The sequence below is a fragment of the Malaclemys terrapin genome, chromosome 2 (genome assembly GCF_027887155.1).
Source record: "Malaclemys terrapin pileata isolate rMalTer1 chromosome 2, rMalTer1.hap1, whole genome shotgun sequence".
Lineage (NCBI taxonomy): Eukaryota > Metazoa > Chordata > Testudines > Emydidae > Malaclemys > Malaclemys terrapin.
The window spans coordinates 78757425-78771065 of NC_071506.1; the positions used below are offsets into that span (position 1 = coordinate 78757425).

Here is a 13641-nt window from a genome sequence, read left to right on the forward strand (position 1 = left end):
AAACAAATTACTCTGAAAACTATGCAGCTTCTCCAGTGTTAGTCAAGTCTTTTGTGTTTGATCAGGAACACCCTCGGGCATGTGTTGTGTTGCCATACATGCTTTGTGTTGGATGTGAGATCTATTCTTTCTTCCTGCTCTATGAAGAAACATCAGTGAGGACATGTGTCTGCTTCTGAGAAAATGGGCATATGTATTTCAGGGTCCATGGAAACGTGCTGATTTCTTCCTGTTCTTCTTTGGATATTTCTTCCATTTTATTCTGAAATAATGAGAAGCAATAGTACATAAAGTGAGTAGCCTTGGTGTAAAATAAATCAGTCATGAAATGGCTGAGGAACCCTGGGAGATAAATTTTAGCAGATCTAGAGGAAGTTTGTAATAAACTAGTCAGTTGCAGTGTTATCTCCCTCATCCCCTGGATTGGTGACAGTAAGGAATTTTCTTCTTTTAGCAACTGCACCATATTCAACAAGTGTTTTGGAGGTAAAGTACCTTTCAGTTCTGGAATTTTCATCAATACCTTTGGTGTTATTTTATTTAGATGCACCCGTGCAATGCTTTAGACACAGATACTTGTATCTGCAAAAAATTCTAAATTAAGCCTACAAATTTTCCTCTCCCACTCACCCATCACCATGCTACCTATGTAACACTCAGTGACCAGGTCAGATGAGATCAGTTCAGTTAAAGATAGATTAGGAATAATTTTTCTGAAGTAATTCTTCTTCTTCTTCAAGTATATGTCCCTATGGATGCTCCACTGTGAGATGTGTGCACACCCCTGCACTCTCAACCAGAGATTTGAATTCGCAATGTTCTATGGGTCCGCGCCTGCACACTACACAATCTTGTGCTTCAGAACAATGGTATGTAGGGAGGAGCAGACCCACCACCACTCCAGTTCCTTCCCAAATGCCGTCCACTTGAGACGGAACAACTGAGGTGTCCACTGCTTCCTGGAAGCTATTTCTGTTGTTTTATTTACTCAGTATTTGTTTTGGTTTTGTTTCAATATTTGCTTTCCTTTTTTAATTTTGCACAAATTTGTGTGTGTTTGTGACTGCCTCCACCCCGGGTTCCTTAGCATTGATTCCTTGGCCTTCCTCATTGGCTTAACTTCTGGGGTATGCCAGTGCCTCCAGGATTCAAATCCTGCCAGACCTATAATAGAATTTTCATCAGACTGACAAGCATTCTAGCTGTCTTTGGTATCTCAAAGACTCTCACATCCCATCCAAGTGCAAAGATGCACGGGGATTAAAAGCATGTTTCACAAAGAAAGGGAGGCAAGATTGAAGCTTCTCCTCATGGCACACTCCTTAAGGTCTGTGGGGTCAGATTCCTTCCTCCCCTCCCCCCAATACTTCGGAAGTGACTGAGATTGTTTCAGAAATGAAGCACTCTAAGAAAAGAGAGCCTTTCTTCTGAGAGAACCTCCAGAAAAAAGGGTAGTTCACCTCCTCAGAATGGATCCCAGGGAGACCTCATGTCCCATATTGAGTACCTCCAAGGCTTGAACAGCCATTGGCACCGAGGCCTCGGTACCACCTAAGCAGAGGTCCTGTTCAGATTAGCCTGCCAGCAAACCGTTCTGATAAGCACCTTCCCCAGCACCGTCTTGACATCGCGACTCATCTAAATCCAAAGACTCAGGATAATCTGAGGCACTGGTACAAAAGCCCTCCAAGAAGTCATATAGCGCCCTTTCAAGCCTCTGCTCCCTCTCCAGTACCATTAACTTTGGGTGGCATGCACTTGGAGCATAGAAATAACATTTCGGTGGCCACTTCATCACCGACGTCAACAGCCCCCACTTCTCGTCCTCAGCTAGAGCTTCGGTGCCGCTCCCAGTTCTGACTGCCCATTGCCAGAGGCGTCTGGCACCCTAGCGGTTCTTCTTGCAGGAGGGTCTGCTTATCTGAGAGGAACTGGAGTCCCTACCTCTTAAGGGGCACTGAGAGAAGTTACCTGCTGATATCGATATGTCCACCAGTTATCTCCTCCTTTCATCTCGCGCTAGGAGTCGGGCTCCCAGTACTCACCCATCTTCCAGTGCCTTCATAGCCCCCAGCACTGTCTCTGGCAACAACACCAAGAGCTCCAGTTCTGGACATGGGATGCTGTCTCAGACTCTGAAGTGTCTGGGAAGGACTCTTCCTTAACTTACCATCCTACGCTGCTTGAAGTGTACCCCAGCAAGAAATCACCAGAGCCCAGAAGGCACTCTGGGCGTTTAGAACACGAATATCCCTGGGGACTCTCCCCTTTCCCACCTTATTGGAATCCCTGGACCTCTTAAGGGCACCAATTCTGTAGGGTTCCTGCCCGGAAAAAGCCCTGTTTGGGCTTCCCACAGGTGCTGCAACAACCATTGGCATGGCAGCAACAGTCCCTAGTACCACATTTCTCCTCAATATTAGAGGACATTCAGGAGCTACCTGCAGAAGAGGAGACACTTCCTCACACAAGTCCTCCTCCCTGATGGTGCGGTGATGCTCCCACCACCAACGCCCTCCTATGCCGTCAATTTTACGGTATTCCGGGACCTAATGAAGCCACCTGCAGAATCTCTTCAAATCTCCTCAAAGGAGGTACAAGTATCTCAGCCCTCTCTGGACATTCCATGCGTTCCCCTCCCCAACCCCCAAGTAAGATAGTTCTGCCTATTAATGAGGCGCTCTTGTTTCTAGCCTGTAAATTATGGCAGATCCCTGCCACTCTTGCACATACCTTCAAATGGACAGACAAAAATATTATGTATGAGTGAAAGGGCTGGAGTATTTCTTCCCTCAAACCCCCCTCCCCCAGCTCCCTTGTGGTGGATGCAGTCAACAAGAAAAACCGCCAAACTCACTCAAGATTAACACCTTCTGACAAAGAGGCTCAATGCCTAGACCTCAGCAGGAAGAGTCACTCGTCCGCTGCTCTTCAATTTTGAGTAACAAATTGTCATGCCCTGATGCCAAAATATGACTTCAACAACTATTCAAAATGTACTCATTTTATTGATCACTTGCCACAGGACAAGAGGGAGCAGTAACAATCCCTCGTTTCCAAAGCCCACTAATCACCTACATTCTTTTGCAGCACTTGAGAATGGTGACTCTGGCTATCATAATCCCATCCTTGAATCTGGGGGGATGGTTTACAACCCTTGACATTCAAGACATGTATTTTCACATTGCTATGCACCCTTCCCAGAAACATTTTCTATATTACATCTTCAGCTCAGAACACTATCAATACCATGTCCTTCCCTTCTAACTCTCCGTGGCCCCACGGGTCTTCATGAAGGTTCTCTCAATACTATTGGCTTCCCAAGGGGCGTTCAGCTCCGGAGGTCGTGCTTCACCTCCCGCCCTCCTTCCCATCAGCTGCAGAGTCTCCGACTCTGTAGTTGAAAAGGAACTGTAGCAGCAGTGGGTTCACTCCTCCCTATACATCTTCACTCTGGAGCACAAGGACGCATAGGTGATCAAGTGCAGACCTGCGGACACTGTTGATTCAAATCTCTGGTTGATAGCGCATGGGCGCACACACATTCTATGGTGGAGCACCCATAGGGACAAAACAAATTGAAGAATTCAAGTTACTGGAAGGTAAGTAACCTCTCTCTCTCTCTTTCTTTTTTTTTTTTTTTTTTTTTTTTTTTAATGCATTAGAAAGTTGGGGGGAGGGAATGCAATGGTATCTAAAGGAAATCTACTAATTAAGACATTCTAGCAAAGTCTGTTAGCAGAGCTGTGCGTTATTTGTTCTTCACCTGGATCACAGTTTACAGAAGGTCACAGTTTGATTACTGCAAGTTGATCATCCTTCACCAATAATAGCAGTCTTGGTTTTTTGTTGTTTATTTTTACATTTATTTACTCTCTTTGCAGGTACTTGAGAGGTTGCAGCAAAGAGGATTTGAGATTGTTGGCTCATGTGGAGGAGGGGTGGACTCTTCCCAATTCAGTGAATACGTACTGAGGCGAGAACTCAGAAGGACATCTCGTGCACCCTCCGTCATTCGAATAAAGCAAGAGCCTCTGGACTAAATGGACATGTTTCTTTATGCAAAAAAGGGACGTTACATGTGCAGTTTGGACACCAAACAAGTCCTGGAACTAAAATTGAATAAAGACGCCTTTGTATGAAATATAGAGACCACACCTGAATTCATACGGGAGCATTTGGAATAGTAATAATAATAACCTCAAGGTGTAATTATATGTCAAAAGATAGGAAATGCAAACAAAGGAAGGAAAAAAAATGGGTAGGTAGGGTTGGTGCTGTGATAGCCATTAAGTGTCCTAGGCCTTCTTTAGGCCCACTTAACGGTAAACAAGCCATTACCATCAGGGGGAGACAAAGTACTCCGATACATTTTCCATTACCAGAGATCCATCCACTTTCCCATGTGTACGTCTTGATTCAAGTTTATTTGCGTTTGGAGGTTTATGTCGGTGTCTTTTTAGAGGTAACCAGGCAGGAGGACTTCAGGAAACATCCATCCATTGCAGTGAAAGCTAGTTGACAGAGATTTTAAACATAGTCTGTACAGACGTCACACACTTTTGTCTGCCCTCACAGATGTGAAAAGTTACCTTTTTTTTGGTTTTAAATGAGTTTAGTTTTTTGTTTTTGCAATGGGACCAGAATTAATACTTGGTAGAGTTGCTCTAGTTTGAATTTGCTGCTTTCCTACAATTTTTTAAATTTTATAATGTATTGGATACAATAAACTCTGTGTAAAATAATGAGGGTGTGGATTAAACCAACAAAAGCAAAAGAAATTGAATTAAAATAATCAGTCAGTAGCTCACTCTGTTTATGCTTCCCCTAGTCCTGTTAGGGTTGCAGAATAGTAAGTTATCTTGCATACAGTAAGCAAACTGCAATCCCCATGCATGGTAGAGTGAGTTACAGGAAATAGATGCTCTCATTGGCCTATATTGGAAAACCTGTCTGGTGCACCCTATATTGCTGGTTTACATTCAACACTAGTTTTTTAAGCTTTGAGTTTGAAAAGAGGCTATTGTGGTGATGGGACCATTTTCAATACTGGTCAAACTTAATAATAATAATAAAAGTTTGGCCCAGAGAAATCAGTCATGAAAATAATGCCAGGTAAATGTTCTGAAACCTATAACTAATAATAGTCACATCATTCCTTTTTAAACATGGAGTTGGCAGCTGTAACTCTGAATTACCTTGATGACTGTAAGTCAGAATGTTTGTTTTTAATGTTGTTAATTTCCCTTGTTTAGGGCTAATAAGCTTCTGCCTAGAAGTGAGACCCTTTGGCTACACCATCGACCTTATTATTCTTATTACTAGGCAGTAACTTTGTACCCAGTTATCTTGCAAGTTATTCTTATTGTGCAACATTTCATTGAAATCAATTGTGCACGTGCCCAGTTGATGTCAATTAGACTTTGCAAAGTAAACATAACGCGTAAATGACACTACTGCACAAACTGTTCATGGGTTGATGATTTTATCACATAAGATGCACCAGCAACCACATTATCTTTCATCCAAAGTATTTCTTTATGCAATATTACACTATATGACTGTATATTACTATGGAAAATCCTATTGAATCAATGGTGCAGGCATTCCATTCATTTCAGTGAGACCTTGCTATTTATTTAAAAAACATTGTGAAAAGTAAATACTCCATGTAACAAGGTTTTTAATATAGTTCTGATAACTGAAAAAAGTAAACCATTTTTTCTGTTTTTTATTAACATTTAGTAGAGGGAGGGATATTTAATATCTTCTTGGTAGTGCATCCCATTGGGATTTGAAATGAGCAGGTTATGGAACCGGAGGGGTGGAGAGGTGCGGGAGAGGAACTCCAGAAATCTAAGTTGGGTAGACAGTTTTTAGTTTCCTGCTCATCTGTAGGTATACACTTATGAAAAGCTTGAAATAGCTGCATCATTTTAAAATGCTTGTTTTCAAGTAACAGTAAGTACTCCTCTTACAAAATAAATAAATACTTGTACTTCTCCCTCCTGCTCCCCAAAAAGTTAGTAGTTAGTTTGCACAGAGGTGGGAAAGGAAACATCCCAGGGATTGATATTTGTATTAGTGCAAAGTAGTCAGAAATGGTTGAGACTGAATCTGAAAAACTTGAATATACGTTATGAAAACTCTGCCAGGCTGTTTGAGTGTAGTGTTGCTACTGGGGCCTCTGGCTTATTACAATGCACCTGTTTGTCCTCTGGTCTGTGTAAGCACAGAGATCATTGGGGTGGATGGGAAACAGGCATCAAAAGAATTCACTTTCTCTTTCCTCTTAAATTCTACTACAAAACATTTTTGTTGCTGTTGTTTCAAGTTTCTGGGTTTTGTTCAGATGGAAGTTTTGTGGCTCTTTGTACAACATACCTGCTCAGCTCCCTGAAGCCAGAGATAACTTCCTGCTCTTTCCAAATCCCTGAATGGCCAGATATGCTTTCACTGAATGTTCATTCATTAAGAATTGAGTCATAAATCATTCTGAGACCCTGAATGTAAATGTCACTGCAATTATGTTGTAGTTATGGAGTAAGAGGTCACAGACAAAGGAATGACTAATGAAAAGTAATGAGATGCAGGAATAAACAAAACATAAATTTTAGAGAGGAAACAGATTAGTTTTGTGCACATGAAGGTCACGCTTGTAACAATGTGTCTTTAAAATGTTGCTTAGAAAATCTGATCAGTAGACACATAAGCAACATATCCAGTAAGAGAAAGAGAAAGGACGAGTATAAGGACAGCTCATTTCTGGAGGCTAATAATTTTTACGTGTACAATAGTTTTATTTATCTATTTTCTTAGTATAACTCTATTTTATGCCATCAGTGTGTGTTTTATTTAGCTATACAGAGTGGAAAAATTGCAATGAATGCCAGCTTCCAACTCTACATGTCTGGCAGGTTGATTAAGCAACTATCAAAGGGACTGCTGTGTATGTACTCGAAAATGCCATGTGGCACACTCTTCCTTAAAATAAAACTTAGGGGGAGGAAAAACTCTGACTTCCAAAGAACTGTGACAGCATTGTTGCTTTTTGAAAAGTTAACACTGGATTTTTACAAGTAGCGCTCAAAGGTTTCACTTTTGAAACCAAGTACAGTTCTTTCCCAAATTCAACCTTAATATACACTGTGTAATGCAAGTCTTTATATATAGTGACTCTTGAAAATCCCAGATCTGATGAGTCCCTAAACTGAACTAATCAATCCTCTCTCCTTTTGGTCAGGGAAAAAAAATTAAGTCCCTATTTTATTCACATTTGTAGAATTGCTACATATCAAAAAGTACTTGGTAATTCTGTTCCCCACTCCTCTTATAACCGGAGCTTTGCCCAGTTCCATTCTGCAGTTTCTTTTCTCAATTCATTGCCATGAATCTAGGAGAACGCTGAATTGTGTCTTTTAAACTGCACTAGTCAGCAGGCTTGTATTTTCAATTGTTGGCTAGCAGGGGCATGAGTAATTGGGAAGCAATTTGGGGGGGAAGGAAGGGAAGGCTGTATCACACTGACATTTGACTAAGTTGGTCATGCTGCACAGTGAAGTTAATCCATAGGATGAAAAGTCATATGACTGAAGATGTAACAAAAGCCAAGGGACGTCAGTGGAACCTGACTGGCTACAGAGGACCATCTGAAGGTATAGAAGTTGAGCAAGCCATTCAATTATTCTTGCTCCCATTATTCTGCTAAATGAGATGAATTTTTAATTTACAAAGAAATAACTTGTTCGTGGACCCTGAATATTTTCCATAGACCTTTTCAAATTCATTTATACATTAATTACAAGATTTTGCATTCCCATGAGCGACTTATCACTTTAAAGTCCACATTTTTTTAAAAGAGAACTTGGAATTCTATTGACCAATGTTTATTTTTTAGAGAAATAAAACAATTTACTTGAATCTGTCACTTCTTTACTGAGGAATTCTATATTATGAATCATTTCTAGTGGACAACTGATATTTGAATGCAGGCATTCTTGTTGCCTGCGGTTTATTTACAGTGGAAATGAAACCAAGAAACCCTCAGGGCCTTTAGACCAGTTGATTTTTCTCAGATTTCAGTTTGAATGGTTTATTATTTCTTGAGGGGCTGCAGGGATCACCAGCACCAAAATCAATACTTTGCATTAAGTCTCTGTTGTCTTGGCTATTACCTCACTGAGCTGGTTATTCAGGCCCCCAGAAATAAACTGAGTATGTTGGATCAGATGTTCTGTATTTGAGATAGAAACTGTTGAAATCAAATCACCACCCTTCTTCCAACACAGATGCAAGATATATAGTTGAACTGATAGTACAAAAGTTTTCTCCCAACATTTTATAACTGTACCTTGAGCTAGAGCATTGTTTTCATATTAGCCAATGACTAACTTCAGTGTTTTATGGCATGTTAATATTAGCACTTGAAATTGTCACTCTTTTGGATAAGACACTTGTTTGCAAAAGTAGAAATGTCCCGTGAGAGATTCTGGATACCTTTTGTTTTCTGTAAATATATATATTTTTATAACTTACTTGGCCTGCAGTTTAATACGTTATTGTTTATTGTGCCATATGTCCATGAAATAAACAAGAGAAATTATCAAAAGAAAATCTGAAGTTAGCTATTAAGAACCAGATTCTGTTCCCCATTGCTCACATTGAATAGTGGTTTACTCCTTAATTAATCTCTTTTGGATTTGATTAGACTATTTCATGGAGTAAGGGGCTACGTAATGGGGGTAGGAGGTCAGAATCTGGGCCAAAACGATCAATTGACCACAATCCTGTATTTTAAAAAAAAAAAAAATTTTAAAGTTTACATTTTTATATCCGATCAGAGTGAGAGAAACACACCTCATCTCACAGCAAAGTTTAAACATTGCATTCCTGACAACGCCTCCTATTTTCCCATTAGTATGAAAAATTTGCCCTCTAGTGACCAGCTCCTCTGTCTGTACGTGCAAGTCGTGCTGAGCGCTTGCTGAGCTACACTGGTCAGCTCTATTGCATTTAAGAGTACAGCTTTGATTAGCTTTCTTGGATGGATGGTGGAGGAAAGAAAGAGATCCATGTGATTTGTCTCTGTACTCTGAGTTAGGACTGATAAATGAGTTCATCTATAACACCAAATAGTCTTTCTGTTTCTGTTCTACTATGTAGCTTGTCAGTATTTTTTTTTTCTGAGGAAAATATGTAATATTGGATGCCTGACCTTGCCTAGTCACCACTATTAAGCAGCCTGTAATTTATAGGTATGCAACGTGTTAAGTACTCACCTCAATTGGGTGTCAACCTTTTTTTTAATCTATACATAAAGTCTACATTGACACTCTAGCTTAATGTACTGTTAGTTGTATTTGTTCTGATTTTCCATTCTATTACATTCAAATTTATGGATTAGTGAGGATCAAATAAATTGATGTTTGATGCTTCAATTGATTAATCCAGAAGAAATTACACTTGATCTACAAATCAGCACATGGGATGCTAGTTCGATCTGTAGCAGCTGTTTCACTAATCCTTACAATTTCCTAATAAATAACATATTTCAGATTTGTATTTGGTGTCTTGCATTGAACACAGTTATTGCCAGATAAATGGTGAAATTGGTTGTGAATCTATTTGCCTTTTCCTCTATATTGTATCTGTTCTGCTTGGGTGTATTTGGGCAGCTCCATAGTAATACTTAGCCTGCTCAGAAGATTGTACAAATCTTTAATTAAACATCTCAGCGCCTGTGAGGGAGGTAAGTGGTAGCATGCTCATCTTGCAGATGGGAAAGCTGAATGCGCAATGATTTGTGCAAAGCTGCAAGCAAAGCAGTAGCAGTGCCAGGATTCACACTCAGGTGTTCCTGGCACTAACCCACCATGCCATCCCTATCCTTTCATTTTCCTTCACAGTTACATTTGCAATACAAAACCACTTTGGGAACGTTGATATACTATGATGTATTATTTTATGGTTTGCTCAAATGTGGCATAGATGCTTTATAGCCACTGCCTTTTGGTTTCAATTTTTAAAATAATTACTGTGTTAATCTTGCATAGTCACTTGGATTTTTTTCTTGTTCCAGTTATAAAACAAAAAACCAAAGTGTTTAAATAACCTCTATTTGGTTCTATATCTTTGTCCTCTGGGCCAGTTCTTTCATTAGTATCTATAATCTTCTATTTATGATATTTCAATTCCCTTCCATAGAACTAAGATTGCATAGCAAAAAAAAAGCTGTATAATAAGTGAAAGAGTTCTGGTAATTCATATTAGCCATCTGAAAAAAAATCCAGGAAAATATACCTGCTTAAAGGGATTACAGTTCAGTTTTGATTTTTGTCAATGACAGGAGTCTTTTAAAGTGATGGGTGCTAATAGATATGTTTGTTCAAGGCATGGCTTGATTTTTAGCTTAAAAAAAATCCAAAATTGAAATTGCGAAATGAAAAAGATGAGGATTAAACTTCTACATTAACTTGGTCCTTCAGTATCTGCTTATCTTTCTCACAGTAGTACTGTGTTTAGATGTGTGGCTTAAAGAGAGTACCATATTAACAACCTGAGCCAATGCAACTCTCAAATACTCTACTGGTTGGCTCAGAGATAACAGTACTGCCAAAAATACTCTTCTGATGCATTACTGATAAATATAAGTTAAAGCCATAAAACTTGCAGCTTTATCAGGCAATATCTACTAAATCCTGGAAGCATGTAAGATAACCTAAATGTAATCTACTTCTTACCAGCTCCTCCAGTGATGGATAGCAAAACAAAAGCAGGACTAATGAAAAATTAATGAAAACAGTTACTTCCATAAGAAAAATGATCTATTTTTTCCTACCTTTGTATTGATTTTAACTGGCCCAGTAATTGGAAGTGTATAATTTTATCCTAAGGTAAAGAGGGCTAGGGAGAGCAAGCATATAATTCTATTCATGTTTGTGACATACTGTCAGGCTAAAAAAAACCCAAGCGCTTTCCCTAGAATGTTAGTCGCCTGTGAATACAGACTTCAACAGTGTTTCTTCAACTCAGGCAAACTGCCATGCTGTTTGCCAGATATTGCATGAGCAGTGGACTTTGAGTACTTTGAAGGGAAGTACAAAGAAACAATGTTTAGGAAAAATCAAGTATATTCCATATAACTTCGGTTTTTAACATGTCTGATCCATTCATGTTTGTTTCTGACTGATCTTCCCTTTTGTTGGGGAAACATTTAAAACAAGACTTATGTCTCTTTTCTGTGAGCAAATCAGTATTCACACCCAAGAGCACTGACAATCTTTGTTTGAACAAGCTAATTGGGTTAAATTGTTCCTTGCACTAGTTTAAATAATGAGATCCCACTCACTTCTGTTTTCTTCACACTTTATCACTGATGCATTTAAACACCCTGGCTTTTTGTATAAAGTGAACAGAACGTTGCTGACTTTTTCGAGATACTGTAACATAAATTGATCTGTTCTAATACTTTGCTGTAAGTTGTATATTAAGTTATTTTAAGCCCTCACATTTTTAATGCTAATGTGTCCATCAAGCATAAGAGTGCTGCTAAGATGATATATCAAAGGGGCTGGAATATTGTCAGATTTTGATGGAAAATAAGTGTTTTTAGTAAAATGCTTAGGACATGTATCTTTCCCATTCCCCATTCTATGTTGTATAGGCCTCTTACTATCTCCTTTGGAGGAGAGTGTTACACACCTACCTGAGTCTGTGCTGTAGTCAGGAGGTGAGAAGTGAGATGTTTCTGCACCTACAGATAGGTGAGTACTACTTTATCTTTTCCCATTTTCTGGAATCCCCCGACCTGTCTGCCCTTTTGGTCACATAATTGACCGCGTTGTTCTCTTCTTTAGTACACAGTGTCAGCCACATCTTCGGCTGAATATTTTCTTTACAATGGCATGACAACAGCTCCAATAAATGACACATTGCCTCTTATAGTGAGTTTCATTAAAAACTGGATATTTACCGCACCTCACTGTTTAGCTTTACTCGATTTACTCTATTTGTATTACAGAAGCACCCAGAAGACCCAATTGTGCTAGGCCCTCTGTAGACAAGAGGTGGCATTCCCTAATCTTAAAATGAAACGTACTGTGGTAAATGACTCTGGGTGGTAAGGGTCTAGTTTTTAATGATACCCACTGTCTATGAGGTATATCGCTTGGTGATATCTAATCTGTGAAGATCTGAACAAGGAAGTGTCAAGATCACAACATGAACAGTAAAAATTACCCATAAATCACCATCAGCACAACCTCATGGTAGTAATGATGGATACAGTAGTGTAGACAGGACTTAGGAATTTATACCATTGTGACCTCCAATGCACCAGGACAGTAATACCAGAGCATTGCCTATGCCAATGTGTCTGCCATGGTGCTCAAAGCATGCAAGCCACTTCACGGGCAGTAGATAAAGATAGGGTGACCATACATCTCATTTTAGCCAGGACAGTCCTCTTTTTAAGCTCTGTCCCAGATGTCACCACTTTTTTTGGCAAAACTTGGCATTTGTCCTGTTTTCTCTTGCCTCAAAGGGTTTACAATCTGAATGAAGACACAACACGAGGGTGGGAATATAGTGAGGTTACACAGACACACACTGTACATGAGTGTCTACTTGGTCGTCCGGGTGGATCCAGAGAAGATTCAGTGCCATGTACCATTGTATAGTGCTGTAAAGCAACAGTTTACATGAGCAAACTGTAGTCTGAATCTAGAGTTTGCAACCACTTTAGAGAAATCAGCCACATTTCAAAAGCTGTTTTTAAACAGCAGTATGGAAACGGGCAAGAGAAGACCCACAAAGCCTTACATGAAAAGACTTCAGGGGCCTGCAAGGCACTGAGCATGCCCGCCCCTGAGTCACTAAAGCACTTAAGCACATGCCTAACTTTGGAGAATGAGGCAAGCATAGAACATCAGTAGAGTGGGGCTAATTCTAGACTTACATTAAAATTAAGCACCTGCTTGAGTACTTTGTTGGATGGGGGGCCAGCATGCCCAGCACACTGCCGCATCCAGTCCTAGCTTTCCATGATCTCTAATCCACCCTGAACTTCAGAGGCGAGGAGCATGAAGTGCATGTGGGGATATAAATGAGCAATATTATACAAACAGAAAGGGCCTTAGCTGTCAAAATAACCAGATGCTGATGGAAAGAGTTAAGCACGGTAATAGCATGGACTGAGCACTGAGAATCACTGACAATTCTGGGGGTAGTGTTTTGTATGGACTGAAGTTCGTTGTTGAACAGGAATGGCAAGCCAGCAGCCTGGGAGTGCTAAAGATGTGTGTGAGTATGAAACTTATGGGAGTAAAAGACAGCAATGTACTTTCTCCTTAACTCAGAATAGTGGGAGGAAGCAGAATGACCTAAATCAGGCTTAGGAGTGGGGGTGGGTGCCTGGCATTGAATTCCTTCACTCTTTAAAGAAGGGGAAAAGTAAATGTATGTCTCCTGTTGTGATGAAAGAGACAAGTCAGCCATGTTAAATTTATGTCAGGCAAGAAAGAAGAGACTTCTGGGGAAAGTTGCTCTGTTGCAAATTAAGTTTTGCCTTTTTTTTCCCTCGTCTACTCCCCAAGATTTGTATGTTGCTCTACAGACCGTCTGTATCTTCAGCTTGACCATTAC

General features: G+C 39.9%; 1 protein-coding gene across 5 annotated transcripts in view; it reads left to right on the plus strand.

Annotated features, from left to right (window-relative positions):
• KCTD1 (potassium channel tetramerization domain containing 1) overlaps window positions 1-9555 on the plus strand; it is a 142096-nt gene extending 132541 nt beyond the window's left edge. For all 5 annotated transcript variants that reach the window (XM_054018451.1, XM_054018450.1, XM_054018452.1 and 2 more), the window contains one exon: window positions 3885-9555. In XM_054018451.1, the coding sequence (XP_053874426.1) occupies window positions 3885-4043 (159 nt within the window). In that variant the 3' untranslated portion in view covers window positions 4044-9555. The remainder of the gene's footprint in view (window positions 1-3884) is intronic.
• The last annotated feature ends 4086 nt before the right edge of the window (window positions 9556-13641 follow it).